The sequence below is a fragment of the Oryzias latipes genome, chromosome 17 (genome assembly GCF_053564925.1).
Source record: "Oryzias latipes strain Hd-rR chromosome 17, Olatipes_Hd-rR_3.1".
NCBI lineage: Eukaryota > Metazoa > Chordata > Actinopteri > Beloniformes > Adrianichthyidae > Oryzias > Oryzias latipes.
In genome coordinates, this window is record NC_136253.1 from 18,324,887 (window position 1) to 18,343,500 (window position 18,614).

The 18,614-nt window shown below is 39.4% G+C and overlaps 1 protein-coding gene across 1 annotated transcript in view; it reads right to left on the reverse strand.

Moving 5' to 3' along the window:
• ocln1 (occludin1) overlaps positions 1-17,237 on the reverse strand; it is a 28,787-nt gene extending 11,550 nt beyond the window's left edge. Inside the window, exons 1-9 of the mRNA XM_078934814.1 lie at positions 17,035-17,237; positions 14,131-15,279; positions 12,363-12,562; positions 12,079-12,250; positions 11,939-11,989; positions 11,144-11,253; positions 5,342-5,897; positions 3,824-4,027; positions 2,343-2,498 (exon numbers count right to left, since the gene is read on the reverse strand). Of these exons, the coding sequence (XP_078790940.1) occupies positions 2,343-2,498; positions 3,824-4,027; positions 5,342-5,897; positions 11,144-11,253; positions 11,939-11,989; positions 12,079-12,250; positions 12,363-12,562; positions 14,131-15,264 (2,583 nt within the window). The 5' untranslated portion in view covers positions 15,265-15,279; positions 17,035-17,237. The remainder of the gene's footprint in view (positions 1-2,342; positions 2,499-3,823; positions 4,028-5,341; positions 5,898-11,143; positions 11,254-11,938; positions 11,990-12,078; positions 12,251-12,362; positions 12,563-14,130; positions 15,280-17,034) is intronic.
• Positions 17,238-18,614: the final 1,377 nt, after the last annotated feature.

Genomic DNA, 18,614 nt, shown 5'->3' on the forward strand with positions numbered 1-18,614 from the left:
TATTTTCCGCAATATTTTTTTTCCCAAGGAAAATTGCATTTCTTGAAAAAACAAGGCTCTGGAGGGGTTTGCTCAAAGTGTCACTTAAGCTACAATCATCAGCTACCACTAAAGCTTGTCTAATAAGTTTTAAAATTTTGTCAGAACAACAGTTCACCATTTCCCGTTTGTCAAATTTGAACTGAGGCTCACAGTCCTTCCTTAAGTCACTTCAAGGAGAAAAAAATCAGCAAATTCTTCCTAGAATATCAAAGACCGCAAGGGTTCTGTGCCTCATAAGATCTAGATTCTTTGGAATGCATCATTAATGACTCCATGTGTTTGCCCTATTTCTGTATCACAGTATAGAGCCACTGCAGATGTGTGTGTGTGCGTGCATGTAGAAAAAGCAGAGGGAGTGACACGGATCTAATAGCGGTGCTGCAGGACTGCTCTGTAGAATCTGACATGTCGGTTTACACAAACATGACAGTGATACATTTCTGTGTCTAAGACCAGTTGAATTCCATGTTAAAATATAACAATGTATTTTTTTAAGGAGGCAACAATGATTATGTCACCTACTGATATGTTTTGCAGTTTAAAACTAAAAAAAAAAAAAAAACTACCAAAGGAGAGCAACATGCAGTTATTCTGGTCAAAACAGTTTTCCCCTCTATTTTTCTCCTTTTGCCTTATTAAGTTATGGCACAAAAAAACACAAGGAAATGACTTTTTTCCCCCCATACTGTAATGTGTGGAAACCCTTTCAGACCCTGAATCATTTAGTGCTGCCTCGCTCAGTGAGGATTCACACATCTACTCAGAGACAACCCAACCCTTTTTTATACATTATACATGCCACATAAATTATATATGCCGCCCTGCGAGGCAGGCATCTTCCCTGACATCAGAATAGGGCCCACACTTGCTGAACAATGGGTGGAATGTAGGTCAAGACCTTGACGGTTAAATTGAGTATGTTTCCTTTGTTCTCCGTCCATCACTCAGCGATGTGGCGATTAGGCCTGACGGGATAATCACTGCCCAACGCTACATTCGCCTAACCGCTGTGCTGGGCAAATAGCGGAGAAGTCTGCAGCAGCACGACTACCTGTTCCATGCTGAGGCGCTCCAACAGTGGGAAGAGGTGGAGCCTTTAAAGTTGCAGGAAACCTTTAATGCTGCCTTCACAACGGGCTCAAACTCTGTAAAATTGAAGTCTTATTTTGTGTTTAACAGTTAAAAGTGTTAACTGATCTGTGCTCATAAGGACGTTTCAATCTGAAAAAACAGAAAACTGAAATTCAGTACTGCTTTATTTACTTATTTATTATTTGTTTATGTAATTGTTGACTGATTGAGTTTTATTTGTCATTTTGTACAGAAAACAATAATACAGTACTGTTAATAGTATAGTGTAATAGTGTAGGACATGTTCCATACAAATTTACTACAGAGGAAGGAATGTACTTGAGGAAGTTATACTCTACTTGTTTATACCAGGGTCCTTGATCATCTTATTTTGTGTAATAAAATAAAATTTTAAAAATTCAGATAGAAATTTTTTATTTTTTATTTCTGACTCAAAATGGGATTGGCTACCAGACACCTACAATTTGCACGTGCGTGCACATGTGCACGTGCACTGAGGTTGCGGCCCAACCTCAGCCAGACTCTGTCTTCAGTGGTAAATTGAGTTGGAAACCCCTAAATGATCACTGCTATACCACAAAAAGAACAAAAGTAACAATTATAAGCATTTTTTTCTAGGAATCAATCAATAAAAATTACACTTTTTTTTATTTGTTTTTTGACAAAAACATTAAAGATAAAAAAAAGTCACAAAAACAGGCCTCAAGGCAGGATTGTGCATGTTTTTGTAGAAAGAATTTGTGATAAATTGACAGTTGCTTGACTCATAATACAAACTAGCACGATATTTATTCAAAAACACTCACTGTAATTGTTTCACAATAAAAGATTAAAGCTATGTAATTGAATAGAATAATTTGTTTTTTTAAGCAATCCTAGAAACAGGTAGATCATCAGTGAACTATAATGGGACTGAAAGTAAGAATTCAACCTAAAAGGGTTGATCGGAATTGTCAGCAGACCAGCAAATACAAAACTTTGTGCCAACAGAACAATATGTAAACTTTGAACCTGAGCTGTTTCCTGACATATAACACAGTCTTCTCTTATCTTTAGCCTGGTTAATCATCTGCCAGAGTGAAACTTGGGAGTGCCAACCGCTTCTCTCAATCAACTCAGCTTCTTAGTACGTTAAACCCTCCATCAGGACCTAATATTTCCATAAAAATGAGCCTCCTGTATTTACTCATTGAAACATGCGTACTGACCCAGACGTTTTGACCATCAGCTGGCCTGACTCCCGGCTCGTCCCAGACAATGTTGCATTTTCCATGGCGCCAAATCTTGCTTCGGGTCTTGTAGGCGTAGTAGGCGGAGAAGGACAAGGCCAAAACCACCATCAGACCTAACGCAAATGCCACCGCCTGTGCAAACAATAGTGCAAAGTTATTAGAGCTACAATCGGCCAATTGATCAAACTAAAAGTTTTCTTTACACTAACTAAATAACGTGAAATGTCTCATTAGTTTTGTTTGGCTTCAAAGCAATGAATCCATTAGCATGTCGCAAACTGCTTTTTTTGATTGAGATGACTGTTGGAAGGAGGAAAAAATCTATTGAAAGCAGATGTTACGTTTTTGTGATGAGTCTCATTCTGCTGCCTTTTTCTTCGTTTTCATCGGTTCTTAGGGAGTTGCTCCTCTTCTCAGTTGTCCAATTGCACTCTCAGCAAAGAAATTGCACTGAAAGTCCTCTAATTTAACCTGTCGGCCATTTATGATAATTAATATTTGTAAAGTTAAAGTAGTTTTGCCTAACTGGAATGAACTGGACTCATTAAGAAAGTAACAAACTTGAATTTTTCAGACTCAATTGAATTATGACTACCATAACTAATTTCAATTTCGCTTTGTTTTATGTTTTTCTTGTCATTTTTTAGATGAACTGAACAAAGCTGGATTCAACTGAACATGATTACCCAGGAAAAGGGAGTTTAGGGTTATTGCTGGTGCAGAGAAACTATAGGTAGAAACAATAGGGCAAAGAAAGAGGGGCGGAGTCGTGTGGCAATTTGAATGGGAACTAATGATTCAAGTTTCCATTAATAAGAAACAACACTTTTTGAAAATATCAAAATCCCTAAAACATAATAAAGTTTGATGCTTTTGTAAAAAAAATATAATAGATTTTGCCATTATCAATTTAAGGTCAATATTCTACTATAAAAGCAAAGGGATCTTCTTGACTTTATAAAATTATGCCAATAAGTTCATCTTAACTATAAGCCATGAAAGAATGTAAAAATTGATACACTTAGCTCATTTAATTGGGATAACTGCTCTTTTTTTTTACTAACAGCCTAGTGGATGGTGGAGGGATTGCAGGTCCATCCATTTTCTAAACACGCCCTATCCCTTTTGGGCTCACAGGGTTGCTGGAGCCTATCCTGGTTACTGTTGGGTGAAGGCAGGGTATATCCTAGACAGTTTGTCACAGGGCACACAATCACTCCCACACACACCTCCACACCTAGGGGACACTTTAGAGTATCTAATTCGCCTATAAAGCATGTCCCTGGACTGTGGGAGGTAGCTGGAGTGCCTGGAGAAAACCCACGCATGCACGAGAACGTGCAAGCACTGAGGCGAGAGTGCTAATCACTGCGCCACCGTTCAGGTGTTTGACCTAAATCTGAAAGCAGTGCAGTTAAATATAAGAAAATATGGCAAAGCTGAAGACTTATCGTGACCTCTTCAGGGTCCATATAGCAGTAGTGGTGCAGAAATTGATTGTACATGGGGAACCCTCCTGGAAAACCGGCCCCCACGCTCCCGCTGAGGCTGGGGCTGCCCTGGATGTTCTGACACATCATCAGCATGGGGTTGTACAGCATGCTCTGGGAGCTCTGGGACATCGGGTTCACGCCGATCACAAATATGATATCAATGATGCCCTAGGAACATCAACAAAAACAAGTGAATCCATTCTCTGTCATCTTCAATGAAGCTCACCTGAACAGCTGGTCTGAGCTCAGTTTTATCTTGCTCCTCTTCTATCCCATGTTTCTTTGACTGATGTTGTTTTTGTGTAATGGCTGACCATGGCATGACATCGATAGAGAACTTTAAGAATGAATTTTCAAATAAAATCTTCATATTATCCTTATATCACTATTGATCAAGCAGAAAACCTTTCTTTTCCACTTTCTTTTTTAAGAGGATAGAGGAAAGGCAAGAGAAAACCTGATAACATGCTCACTCCTGATTGGAATGAGTGGTTGTCATAGAAATGTAGAGTCAGACTGACACGGACCAATCATGGCTTACTGAGGATGTCTGATTCCAACATGGCGACGGACATATAAAACAAAAACTGGCAACTGAATCGACTTCATTTGGTTGGAACCAGAAGCACGGCATTTTCTAACGCTGACGTCACATTCGCTCAGTCCTGTTCTCATATACAGTCAATGGTCTGCATGTGGTATGTAGGTGCCAAGACAAACTAATCTCTGATTGTCTCATTTCCGAATTTCAAACAGCAAGGCTGCACATAAGAGACACACGGAGCATACATCTTCCACATGAATAACACTAAAACCAACTAACCCTAAGCCCTTAACCCTATGACCTTCCAGCTACACACTGAGTTAGTTTCCAACTTTTGGGGAATTTGCACTATTTCTGACTCACACTGTGGGCTGTTTGTTTGCCTACAATCTGCAGAACTTTTGGTTTACTTTAGCTTCTTGGTTAGCAGAAAGCCTGTGTGCAGTCAAACTGAAGTGAACTGCAAACAAGTTCGTTTGCAAGTGAACGGAGATCCGTTCATTTAACCGTTGAAAACAACAGCTTTGGCTCCAGTCTTGACATTCTTTCGTCTACCGTAAGTCTTCAACCGTTTACGCAATTAACGTAATTCCAGCTGATTCTAAAGCAGAGAAAAGCAACACTTTACAGTGGTGAAGTACTAAGGCGATCAACATATATCAGGTGATCCGGTAAACGGTTGAAGAGTTACAGGATGTCAAAGAGCTTGCGTTATTTAGAGGTCGCCGGTGACATCTTCGGTGTTAAAAGGTTAAAGGAACCAGATCTTTCCTGATGTGCCCCTATGCCAAGGTTTAGCTGAGTACACACTTGCCAAATAAGGCAGACAATCCAAGAAAACCCTGGCACAGACCAAAAAAAAAAGGCCAAGCATGCCTAGTTGTGTAGAAACTAATGATCAACACTTCTTTCTTCATGTTTTGACAAGCGACACTCACCTGAAGGACAGCCAGGATGATATCACAAATAAAGATGATGAGGTAAAACCTGCATCCTCGCATGATCCGGGATCGCGAGAAACTCCCCACCAGGAACCCCAATGAAACCAGGAAGTTGATGGCAGCCACCGAGATCATGGCCGACTTAGCCGACAGTGGTGTCATGTAGGATCCGCCGTAGCCGTAGCTGCCTCCATAATAACCTGAACCCACTCCTGTAACAGAGCCTGATGTGCTCCCAACCCCGAAGCCCCCATACCCAAACCCATTTGTGTCCCACACCAAGGTCGAAGCCACACAGGCGAAGATTATGAAACACATGAGCGCCGTGGCTCCTTGGAAAATTTTGACAAAACCAGGAGGCGAGAAGTAGTGGTAGAAGTGTTGAGGCCTCCCCTCTGCGCAGTACGAGTTAGGAGGGAGATCATAGCGGTAAGGGGCGTGCTGACTCTGGAGAGAATGGACACTTCTTGGAGGATAGAAACTGTGGGACGTGGCGCTGTAAGGCGGGCTGTACAAAGGGGGGCTGTCGTAATACCGAGGCTCATACATGGTCCAACTGAAACGTACGAACGTACCTGGAAAACAGGGAAAAAAACATGAATCAAGTTTGTGTTTCTTGCGTCGGAATATCAAAATAATCGATGCCTGTTTTACACTGATCCATCTGCGGTGTGTCTCCATTGCATTGACACAAAAAAGAAATGTTCACTGTTCAAACAGAATGGTTGCATTGTCTTCGTCTTGTCTGCGTCTGACGTCCGTCCCTCCGCAACGCAAGAGTTCTATTTCTAGTCCATCGACATATTAGTTTGCGGCAAAAATGACAGAGAAACGGGAAACAGGTCCGGATTTCAAAATAAAAACTTTAGCTGTACTTTCAAAACCAAAATGTATAAAATTCAATTTTAATATTTAAGGTGACATCCACACACGATAACGCACATGAACACTGCAGATAACACAGTTGGCCATTCCGAAAATGGTTGTCAAAGTTGAATTTAGGAAGTTTAAAAACAGAATATCATTTATGACACAAAACATGCATTTACAAGGACTGAGTGAGGAAGGAGAACGCATGGGGCCTGATTGACAACGTTTTGGATGTTGAAAACACACAGCTTTGCAAACAGTCTTTAGGAGAAAAGGTTGAACCGTTAACGAAGCACCCATGAGCATAGAAGACCACGAGCGAAGAGAACTGAACAAACCACTCTTCCAGAAGCCAAGGGGGATGGGGGCGGACCGGAGTCGCAACAGAAACAATGTGAACTTACTGATAATCGTGAGACGGATTCCCCATGCAACACAAGAGAGAAGCACCGGAGAAGGACCAGTGCCAATCAGGCATAACTAAGATGGCTACAGAAAAAGGAAAAATAGGTATATTCAGACAGTAATTTTTAGGGAACACCTCCCTTGCCAAACTTTTCTCCTCCCTCTCTCTCCGGTATCGATGACCTGCACTTCATCACTTCAGAGGAACTCAACCTGACATGATCAATTATTCAGACATGAGGCAAGCCGGGGCAGCCAAGCGTATTGTTTACTGCAGGGAAGAACACAACTACGCCGGGGCCCTGCTGAGTGTCAGCCCTCCGGGGGAAAGTGGGGAGCTCGCAAATCAACCCAGTCAGGTGTGACATAACTGTGTGGGGCTTTTGATCAATAGTGTATCAGTGTATACATTTTGAAAACTGGTGTCACAGAACAAAGAAAAAGAAAAACAAAACAACTGCAAAAAAAAAACAACCCTAAAGGCTCTTAGATAAATCATATCTGCTCTGAGGCCTTCCAAAGCAGGGGTTCCCCAGTTTTTCAGTGACGACCTAATATGGCAAAAAGCTATTCCATCACACCAATATTTTTGTTAATACTAACTTAAAACCACACTTAAAGTCCCACTCAGATCATCTTTTGAGCTATTTTGAAAGGGTTCCTAGTAGGGGTGTGCCAAAAAATCGATATGGCGATATATCGCGATATTTAGTCCCGCGATAGATTCTCGAGACATCTTCGTCAAGTATCGACCTTTTATTTACGTTTAAAGACGATTTAAAACTTTATATTAATCATCCTTTGGGAAGACAATTCTTCGGAGGGTCGATAGGGGCAATCGTTGCGAGATTGGCTGTTGTGGGCGGACGAAGAAGAATACACATTCAAACAAAGATGGCGGCGGGAAAAACAATGAGAAACGAAAGAAGCAACTTAAAAGACGCGCTGGCAGCATGGAAGCTGCATCAACGGAGTTGTGAGAGAAAGCCGTGGCTGTTGCTGACCTGAAGCCAACACAACCCGGGGCGGATACTTTTTTTCCAGACGAAGCTATCGCCGTCTTCTGCGAGACAGAGCAGCGGCAATACAAACGGAAAACGGCCCCTGCAGCGAGGTGGAGATCGAGGAATTTCATTTTTTATTGAATGCATTAGAGCCACGCTTTGACATTCCCTCTCGGAAATACTGAAAAAAGGATCCCTGCACTGTACGCCCAGACCAGAGCTATGTTTGAAATGGAAACAGCAGAAAGAATGGTATTCCTGCCCATAGACCCCCCTTCTCCTCAAAGCGGCGGTAGACGAGCGGCGACTTGACGCTAAAAAGCCTGTGGTTCTCCAGAAAAACATGAACATTTAAACATACATCGCATACCGCTTTTCACCAAACGTTTTGTTCAAAGATGTTTACTTTTAGATGCACTTTAAGTTCTTCATGTATTTTATCCCTGGTCATTAATTTTGAAAGCAGTTTAAGTCTCAATAACTTAAAGGAAAGTTCCTAGCTACTTGATTTTATTTTTCTGGGAGAATTTTATTTTTGTTTACACAACATTTGCACTAAATGGTGTCATTTATTTTTAACAAAGACACTATGATTTGTACACAGAATTAATATCTGATTTACAGCTATTTTTTTAAATTAAGCAATGGCTATGGTTTTGTTTTTCAAAGGCTAATACCAATGTGTCTGGCAGCTTCTTGACTTATTCATTTTTTATCCTTTTTTTGTACTACATAATGGCACTGCTGTTAATGTTCACTATTGTTTAAACCAAATTTTACAGATACTTCCAAATGAAAATTGTCATTGTCAAAGACAGAGTATTACTGATTTCAGCAATGTTACACAGAAGTCTGTTATTCATTACACCAAATAGGACACAAGCTGTTTATTATCATGGTGTTTAAAAAATAAATGGGGAAATATTTTCCCAAAAAGTTTTTCAAGTTCTTCTTTTTTTTTTAAAGTTTGATATATCGTGCGTTGTTAGAGACCAGATTATCACAATATCGCCATATTGTGATAGTATCGTTATCGTGAGCAATGTATCGCAAATCGTATCGTATCGTGAGGTACCCAGTGATTCCCAGCCCTAGTTCCTAGTAGTCTTTTAATTAATCTAACTGTATGTTCAACCTTATAGGCCGCACCAGATTATAAGGCTATGCTAGGAATGGTTTATTTTAAAACTTTTGTCATATTCAAGACGCATCGAACTATACGGCGAGACAAAAGAGTCAGAGATAAGTCCATCAGTCAGACTTCACTGCATTCACAGCAGCTTTAGAACTTGATCGCCATGCTACTGGGCAATACAAAAAAGAAAAAAAAGAACTGGGATTTTGAAAGAGTGCTGTGTACCTCTCAAAATCACTTTAACATCAGTAACCACAACCAAAATTTTAATTTTTGATAGAATATAAACTTCCAGATGGGTCAATTTATGAAATAAACATTTATTTATTTGTTTGAAGTATAAAAAAGCTGCTAGACTAAAATGTGTTAAAAAGTCTTAAAAGCAAGGGGGGCTGTTGCCGATCCGGTAGCGACAGAAGCAAATGGGTGTGTGGCCCCAGAATGTTAAAGTCCGCCCCTGCGGACCTGACTGAAGCCCAAACACACCAGACGTAAAACAGCCTGTCGGTTCCAACTTAGGAGTTTATGTGATAAATGGGAGCCTTTTTCAGGTTTTTAAATTGTGCACCTCCTGTTTGGATCATTTAGTTCTCATAGAAAATTACATAAAGGAATCGAATAAAACGGAGAGAGTCGACTTTACCGGCCGAGGATCATGGACTTCTTCGACTTTTGCTCTTACGCCTCCTCATGTCTGACATGATATCTTCTGCTTCATTCCTCTTTTGATTCCTCATGAAGTTTCTCTTGCTGTTGTCATGCCCTGTAAGCGTATAAACTCGCGTGAAAACTCCCCGGTGAAACGTCCACGACAAATGCCGCCTCCAGCCCCGGTCCTATTACACGCGCGGACAGGTGTGAAGGGCCATAACAGTATGGCAAGCAAAAAAGATCATAAATCGCCAGGAAACCCACCGTGATAAAAAAAAAAAAAAAAAACTAATCGAAACGAGCACGTGAGATTTTGTGTTTATTTAAAACAAATGTTGTATTTGTTTAAACTGAAAGGAAAATATACCAAGCACATAATTAATTTAATGATATTTTGGCAGCCTGGGGGTTAGCCCCTCTTGCTCCCCCTCTGCAAATGACATACCAACTGGGTCGTTACAATGTAAGAATGTCTTTTTAAGCAAGAATTTTTTTTTTCAAAAACTCCTTTTTTAAAATGTCATTTGAGACCCTGGGCTATTTCTGTTAACTTTGCAACATGTCTTCTTTTCTGTCATATTCTTACACACATGTGAGTTTATGTCTAAGAAAACAACGTTGATTTTATTACATTGCACTTAATGTGATCAAAGGTCAAAAAAGCAGAAGCCTTTACTGGATTCACTTTGACAATTGGCATAAAAAATTTGGATTAGAATTACAAGTACAAAGCCCAAAACTATATGTAGCAGACCGACATTTGTAAAGAGATAATTTCTCCTTCACTTTTTACAGAATAGAAAATATTTGGGTTGAATGTAGCGTTCAGCCGACCAGTCACTGAATCACAATCAAAAAGTTCATTACAAGTCTTGAGTGTACTTGGACACTCTTTCTCCTTTGGCTTTTTCCCATTAGGGGAGCAGTCTGGATTTGAACCCTGGTTTCACGGAAGGAAGGCGCCGCAAACCAGCACAAGCTAAACTGGCTCCCCTAGTGTACTTTAAAAGTTTAGCCCAAGGTTTTAAATATTTTTCCTTTTCCTTTGCGTTCCAAATTGTTTTTAGACATTTAGAGTTACAAAACAATAAATGAAGAAAATAAACTATTCAGTCACCTTCATTTTTTCAAAAGCTTCAAAATGTTTTAATTCTTTCCGAAGGAGAGTTTCAGCATAAATTTACATAAGCAGAACACAAACACCATACACTGATTTAGCCTTTTTTAATTTATTAAAATATAAATTACAAATTTAGATCCACCAGTACAATATCAAATACAAAAATACAAAATAAAATCAGAATAAATTCTCATGTTGTAAGAGTTGAATTTTGTTCTATTACCTAGTTATTGCTGGGCTAATCCATAACAAATTTTAACCCTAAATTTAGTAATTCAACATTGCTAGTCCTTGATTAAAATATTTTAAACTTTAGTTTTCTCCCAAATTTACACATTCATTTTCAAATCTGTTATAAACTCATCAGGAGACATCCCAGTGACACCAGTACTGAATCAAACAGACTCCTAGTGCTCATGGCTGAAAGGAAGTGCAAATAACAGAATAAAAATCATTGTCATCTTCAGAAAACACGCTTTGCTTTTTTCACATCAGAGACTGATGGTCAGTATTTAATATGGAAATAAAAACTAAAATACAGCACTTCAAATGTACATAAATACAAAAACCTACTGTAAGAAATCATTTATTTTGTTGTCCTAGAATGTTTTAAGTCTGTGTTAACTGCAGTTTCCTTGTCAAAAGTCTGGATCCGGGTTTTAATGTGGCTTAATTTAGCTTTTAGATAGTAGCAGCGCTCCTTTTTCTCAAGAAAAGTAGGGTCCTGTGCACAAAAACACACAAAGTCATTCAGCTGTGACACAAAGCCAATGAAGAGAAGAACATAGGTCACTTAAAAGACATTAAATATCACTTTTTTTTCCCCAAACGTTTGTGTACATCGCAGAAGCATTTCAAAATATTGGCTCTTCGCCTCTTTAATTTTTTTTTTCTTTTTTTAAAAGTAAAGAAGTAAAAGTCCAAATGAGGTATGTTTCTGATCTCTTTACAATTAAGTCTCACTGCCACATGATGTTAATAAAATATTTTTCCAATACAAAAAAAAACATTTATTGAAACAAATAATAATGTCATTTTACTTTTCAAAAGCATACTCTCACAAATTAGGCTTTTTTAAATGTTTTTTTAAGCAATTGAAGAGGTTGATGATGTTAGACAAATGCTGATTAAAATAAATAGGCCATAATGGGCAGAGCTTATTCAAAATTTACAGGTATTTTTTGTTAAATAAACTAAAACAAATCTTGCTTCTTGCATTATAGATTTTCTAAACCCTTGTATCTCTTAAAAAATCCTGAGTTTCTAGTACTGGTAAGTTAAAAGGCAGAAGTTGACTAGAATAGTTGCTCTAATTTGAGTCTTTGTGAGACATTTTCTTTGATTGATGTTTCGGCAAATTGTTCAATTTCGAAGTGAGCAAAGAAAACACCACAACCCCCGGTACTCACATTCTTTTTCTCATGATATTTCTTTAAGATGCTTTCAATTCGTTCTTGATCCTGTAGAAACATGTATGATAATGTAAACCTCTGTGTCTCATGAAAAGCTGAAAATTTAACAAGAAGGATTTGTTAAAATTCAAACTCACCATCAGGTTTTTCCGTTGTTTGGGGAGTCGCTCCATAATGGCGTCCAGCTCCCTGAACTTGTTGAGCGTGGCGGTGATATCACAGTGAAGCTCCTTGTACTCCTGGTACTGATCATTGAACACTGCTCTGTACTCGTCTCTTTCTTCCACACATCGGATCACCGGATACTTTCTGCAAAATTATTATAGAAACTTTTATACATTTTTTCTGCCCTTTTTGAAAGATTCAGAAATAATTTGATGCTTTTAACTTCAAACTGCTTGTATAATTTGATGTTACTTACAGGATGTAGTCTGCTATGACATGCACTCTGGGTTCGTGAGTGGATTTGGCCGTTCTGCTCCAACTGACTGAGTTCTTCTGGACCTCAGAGGAGGGTTCGCTTGGAAAACTGTTCTGTTTATTCAGAGCTTCATCTGGTTCGTCGGTAAATGAAATGTGTTTCGTTTGAGTGGTGAGTGGGATGGAATGCTGGAAATCCCCCTGGAGTTTAGAGCCAAAAAAGAAAGCTTCTCTTTAACAAAAATGAGTATCTATCTGGATCAGGTGAGTTCAGTCAACCACAAACAGAGCTCAGTCAATTCAGTTAATATACAGCTACAAAACCATTACCCATAATTCACGAGGAACAGTGTTGGAGACAGCTGGCAGGGGTATGGGGGGAAACTACTTACATAGCTTCTCAGAAAAGAGGCTATAACATATTTTTATATACATATACATTTATAAGACTAGCCCCACCTATATTTCTGTTACTCACAAAACAATGTTGCAGTTCCTCAATTACAAATTGTTGTATTTTTCATATATGCATCCAAAATTAGCCCGTTAGGGACGTAGGCTATGTCCGAACTCCCACCCCACTCCCTAATTACTACAAAACTACATAGTGTGGGGTTATGTATTGCCCTGGATTTTAAACGCAACTTAGAAACCATGCCCCCTACTCCTTTTTTTTTTTTTTAAACGGCAAATATGATTGACAACCTTGATGGTTTATTAAAAAAATACATTTAAATACATTTTTTTGCAAAAACATTTCAAACTTAACGCATTGTGGTCCATATCTGTCCATCCAGCGAGAATCGATGCACACTGGTTTCTCACACAGAATTTGTAGGGCACTCAGTTTTGGAATTTGCAGATTTGGACAGCACTACAAAAATGGTGAACGCAGATAGATGGACCCAGTTGAGTTGTTTCAATGTTGTGTTGGGCGAAGCACACTCAGATCGTTTTAGGCTTCAACGTTAAAGATTCTACCCTGTGTATGTCTATCCAAAAAAACTCACACCTCAAGATGTTTTTAGCTCTTAGGCCTGACATACTTCCCATTTTGGCTTTTCTAGACATCAGTACTAACCTTTACTCCCCGTCAGTGTGAGATTTTACAGATTATCCCACTCTATACCACTATATTTACACAAGTTTATACTAAAGATTAAAGATTTATATCTACAGATATGTAGGTCTCATGTAAATTGTAAACCCAAATGTGCTATTAGCCAATAAGCACCATCCAATCATCACCCCCTCTTGGGGGTGGGGGGGGGGTGGTCTATACTTCCAAGTCAGTTCCAATAACAACAAGATTCCTTCCCTTGGAAAGGACCAACAGATGCCGGGGGCACTTTAGATTAAAAGGGCTCTGTTCATCATAATTATATTCTGTTTAGTTGTTTATCGTTTTTATTTGAATCTATCAGAGTCCAATGCCATGTCAATTATTATTAGAAAATAAAACTGAATTGCAACAACCAAATCTTCTCCAACGTTTCCATGTAGGTTTTTTAATTAATAAATGTTAGTATTTTTTTTTTCTATATGCCTTTAAGTGAACCTGGTAACAGCTATAGGAACTGGCTGGTATATAACCAAGAAGAATATTTTTGAAAACAAACCACAAGAATGTGCAATTAGTTAGAATTAACGCTGAAAGATCAGTTGTGTTGCTGTCCAAAATATTAGAAAACCTATGAGATAATATTCAAAATGCTGGTAAATCTGAGGTCATTCTGAAGATCTCACAGCACTTAGTGCCACACGCCTACCTTCGTATCTGAGCGCTTCCTCTCCTTACGAGTAGCTTCGTGCCTCCACATCTTCAGGCACACCAAGAAGCTGCCAAGATACATAGTCATGTTGATGAAGATGAAAGCAGTTCCCGCCATTTGGCCCCCTTCAACTCGGCACAGTTTGGACATGATGGGGTTGACCCCTATTGTCATGTAGCACAAGCCTCCTCGGTTCAGGTCGTTCAGGTAAACGATGCCTGCAGCCATGTATAAGAGGAAGAGCGCTATGTTCAGGAAGGCTTCTGTCAAAGGCCACCAGGAGGAGTCGAGGAGGATGGTGCGATAGTACATTGTGATTCCTACCACCAAGAGGCACAGGGTGAGAATCCAAGATAATCCGGCCACGGCGAGAATGAATGGAGTCATCGGGCCTCCGTAGCTGTAAGCAGATGGACCGAAGCCATTGTTGATCACGCCGTTGTACTGCCCGTAGGTGTTGGACCACTCACTGTCTTTCTGAATGTAGGCAATGACACAGGCGAAGACCATTCCCCCAAACAAGAGCTGAAGCCCTCCCAGAAGCCTGAGCAACCCCGGCCATGATTTCAAATATGAGTATTTCATGTTGTACACTTCCAGCTTCTCTGCATAGTACTCTGCAGGGTGAATGCTGGTCAGCAGAGAATCCTCTTGTAGACTAAGGAAAAATGGATCTTCAAGCAGGCTTTCTTTCAACAGAGGCTTTCGTGAGCTCTGACTGGAGGATGCCAATGATTCATCCAAGTTCCTAGGCTTCAGCAAGGGGCTCACAGGAGGACTTACTCTGGTCCCATTAGGAAGATCCTGGATCACGGTTTTGCTTCTTTCGGGGTGACTTTGCTTTTCTGATTTCCGACTCAAGACGCCCCAAGAATGAGGAACGAAGGATTTCAGTCTCCTTGTCATACCCCCCATTTTGCTGCTTTTCTTTTTATCACAAGGCGAAACGCTCTGAGTTTGGGATGTTGAGTTAGAATCACCATCACTCGGATCTGTCAGATTATCTGGTGTTGGAGCATGAGTAACCCACACAGGCACTGCTGGATCACTAAAAGACGTCCTCCTGGGAGAAGAAGACCTGATTTCACTCCCATCTTCCTGTCTGTTGAATTTGGTATTCTTGGAGCTCATACTGCTGACATCTGACTGAAAAATGATTAAAAAAATGTGTTGTTTAATTAGTGGGCATGAGTTTACATCCTCAAAAACATCTCCAGTGAGTCACCGATATTATTACCTCTTACTTTACTAATAATCTAACAACAACAAACCTTGAAAGTGGCATTTTCAACGATGGCTTTAATTTTAGGTTCAGCTTGTAATTAATTGTCTGGCCTGCTGTTGTTTCTAAGCTACATTCACACCGGCAATGTGACACACGTTCAAGAATGAGCTAAAAAAAAATCATTATTGAACGCTCATTTAGCCCATGGTGTCCACACTGGACAAGCAGAAAGGAGATTCTCTTTCTTTTAACTACTGTGTACTAGCGCGGTTGGAAAAGGCTCAGTGCAAAATGTCAAAGCGGTGCAAATCTCGGAAATTTTGCTCCTGGCTGTTTCTTTCACAGCTCTATTCTGATATATAAAAGACTTGGTTTTATATAATTGCGGTCAGCAATTATCAATTTCTCCTCCACAATCAATTTTCAAGCGGTTGGTGCTTACGGGAATTAAAAGGGACGCCATCCATGCGTCACTACCCATGGCCTGTCCCTGATTGGTCAAAGTTTGACCAATTTTGGGAGGGATACAGTGAGGAGTGTGCAGTCTAGGTTGATTTTTTAGTGATGCTTTTGGTCATGTTTGGTTTTGAGTTGTTCCCTGTCAGTCCCTGCAGGTTCATGTAAATATTCGTCCACAGCTGTTTTCATTTCTGTCATCCTCAGCAAATTGGTGTCTGGTTTTCAGTTCATCATTGTTAGGTCATTTTTTTAGTCACTTTTTGGTTTCCCATGGATTTTTCATGCTATAGTTTAGTTATTAAACAAATTTTCTGCAACCATGCCTGGTCTCCTGCACATTGGGTCCTACACCACCAGTTCCTGACAAAACCAAACACCAAATAAGAAGGCCTGATACTTTAATGAAATTACTGTATGAACATGAAATCCTGACAGGAACAGATTTCAATTTACATCTACAAATGCAGCTTAAAGCAAAGTGAAATAACACCATCCAGAAAATAAAGTTATTCAATTTCAACCAAAGTCTATTTTAAATGACTTGGACCAAATAGAAGCACTAAAGTTACTCAAATCCACATAAAAAAGCCACATTTGGAAACCTTAAATAATGTCTTATCTGAAAAAAAAAGAAGAAGAAAGATCAAAACTGAAGTATGGAACAATCACCAGGCAAATGTGGAAAATGTGAATAGGTTTTTGTAGCAACACCTGCTTCCATCTTTCTATCTAGGCCTGTTTTTTCAGATAAAATGCAGCCTTCACCAATCAACAACTTTCTTTTTATTCAGATCAATTTTTAGATAAAAAAACCTCTTTTACTTTACATGAACTAAAAGTTTTTTTTTGTTTTCATAAGGTAATCTTGTGTTTTCTGAAGTCAAATCCACTAAAAATTATTTTAAGAAAATTACCTAAATTAAATTTTTACTGCTGTATGTGTTGAATCGATTTTTATCTAGTTTTTAATAACTGCAGCTACCTCCATTAGTGTGTAGTTGTCATATAAACACAAGTCATTGGAAATTGGTTTTCACATTTTGTGAAACAGGAATATTGTGGAACTCTGGCTGGTTCATAACAGGGAGGTTTGCCTTTATGAAGACTCAGCAAAAACCGAGTCAATGTGCCAGAACATTCCAAACATGGACTCTGATTATGCACTCTAATCTGTAATCCTTCTTCAGACAATCGGAATGTACGAGCTCTGGGCCTACCTCGCCTGTCCTGCCGGCTGTCTCAGGCTGTAGTAATGAAGACGTTAAATTGGTACAGGCCTTTGGGTTCCCTTCAGAAGGAAGAAGCTTTCTTTATTGAGTAAAATGGCTCCCTCTTTGCAGTTCACCGTCTCTCAGGTGACTCGCTGATAGAGCTGGACACTCAGATCCATGGTGGCACTGACCAATCCCTCTGCATGTGTGAAAAACAGAGGGGTGGGGTAAAGCTTAATCATTAAACCACTGCTGTGTCGCAGCTGACCAGCATTGCTGAGAAAATCACAGAGGAGGGAAGAGGAAAATCCCAGACGGTGTGAATGTCATTTCAAGCATTTAGGAGATGAATTATTATGATCTTATTGATATGGAAAAGTAAAAATCTGCTTTAGGAACAGCTGGGAAAAAAAAATTAAAAAATAAATGAGAGAAGTTCCAATAAGTCATTGTGGAGCACACAGCAACTTAAACAGGAAAAAGCAGTGAATGTCACCACTTCTCATTTTTTTTCTGTCAAATGCATTTTTGCCAATAAATATGTATTAAAAGTATTCATTATTTCAGACGCATTTGAAGAGGAGATAGCTGTCGGGCACTAGAGGGCAGCAGGTTCTTATGCTTCTTGGAGCAAAAGCCTCACTGCTTATAACCAGATCGTTTGTCTTCCCGTTCAGTTCCATGCATTTTCTTTGATAATAAAGAAAACTAGAAAAATAATTTGCAATAATAATTAAGGAGAATTAACTGCAACCCCTGATACCATAAGACTTGAAAAAAAAAACACTCACTGGGGTCTGAGTGCTTCCTCTCTTTACGTCCAGTTGCACGTCAGAAAAATCACTCCTCCTGCTGAACTGAGGCCTCATGATGTCAGAGAAACTGAGTGTGTTTTCACGAGCAGATAGCTGTGGGCAAGGACACTCGCCTTATCTCCCACTCCACGAAGACATCAGGGTTAAAGCAAAAAAAAAAAAAAAAGAAATTTAAAAAAAAGAAACTGAAAGTGTTTTTTCATGTACCGGTACATAGATTAGATTTTTGTCAGACAAATAGAAGCAAAAAATATGTTTACCTTGACATATTTCAACCACCTTGCTTGCAGACTTCCCTTTTCTCTACATTACTACAAGAGTAACCAAGTAAGTCCTGCAATTTACTCTTTAGTAAATCCCATCAGTTGCCATAAACGGACTCATCTGCTCAAATGCATGTGCAGTGCTGCAGGCACAGAGCTCTGCTCTGCAGCCAATGCAGGACAGTGCAGAGACAGTCAAAGAGGAGTCATAAAAACAAGCATTTTGTGAGCACAAATGAGTATTTTCTTTGCACAAGTTAGTGTTTTGTGCACCCAAGATACTAATGTATGCACAAAAACATTTTACACAGACAAATCAGAATTGTGTAGCTACAAATTGATATTTTTCTGGCATTTTTTGCGCAAAAGCTAGCAATTTGTGGCCACAAATTAGCATTTTATTAGCATTTTAAGCGTAAAAATTAGTATTTTGTGTGCACGACTTAGCATTTTGTGAGAACAAGTTAGCATTTTGTGCACACAAGATGGCAGGGGGCATCCTTGACAG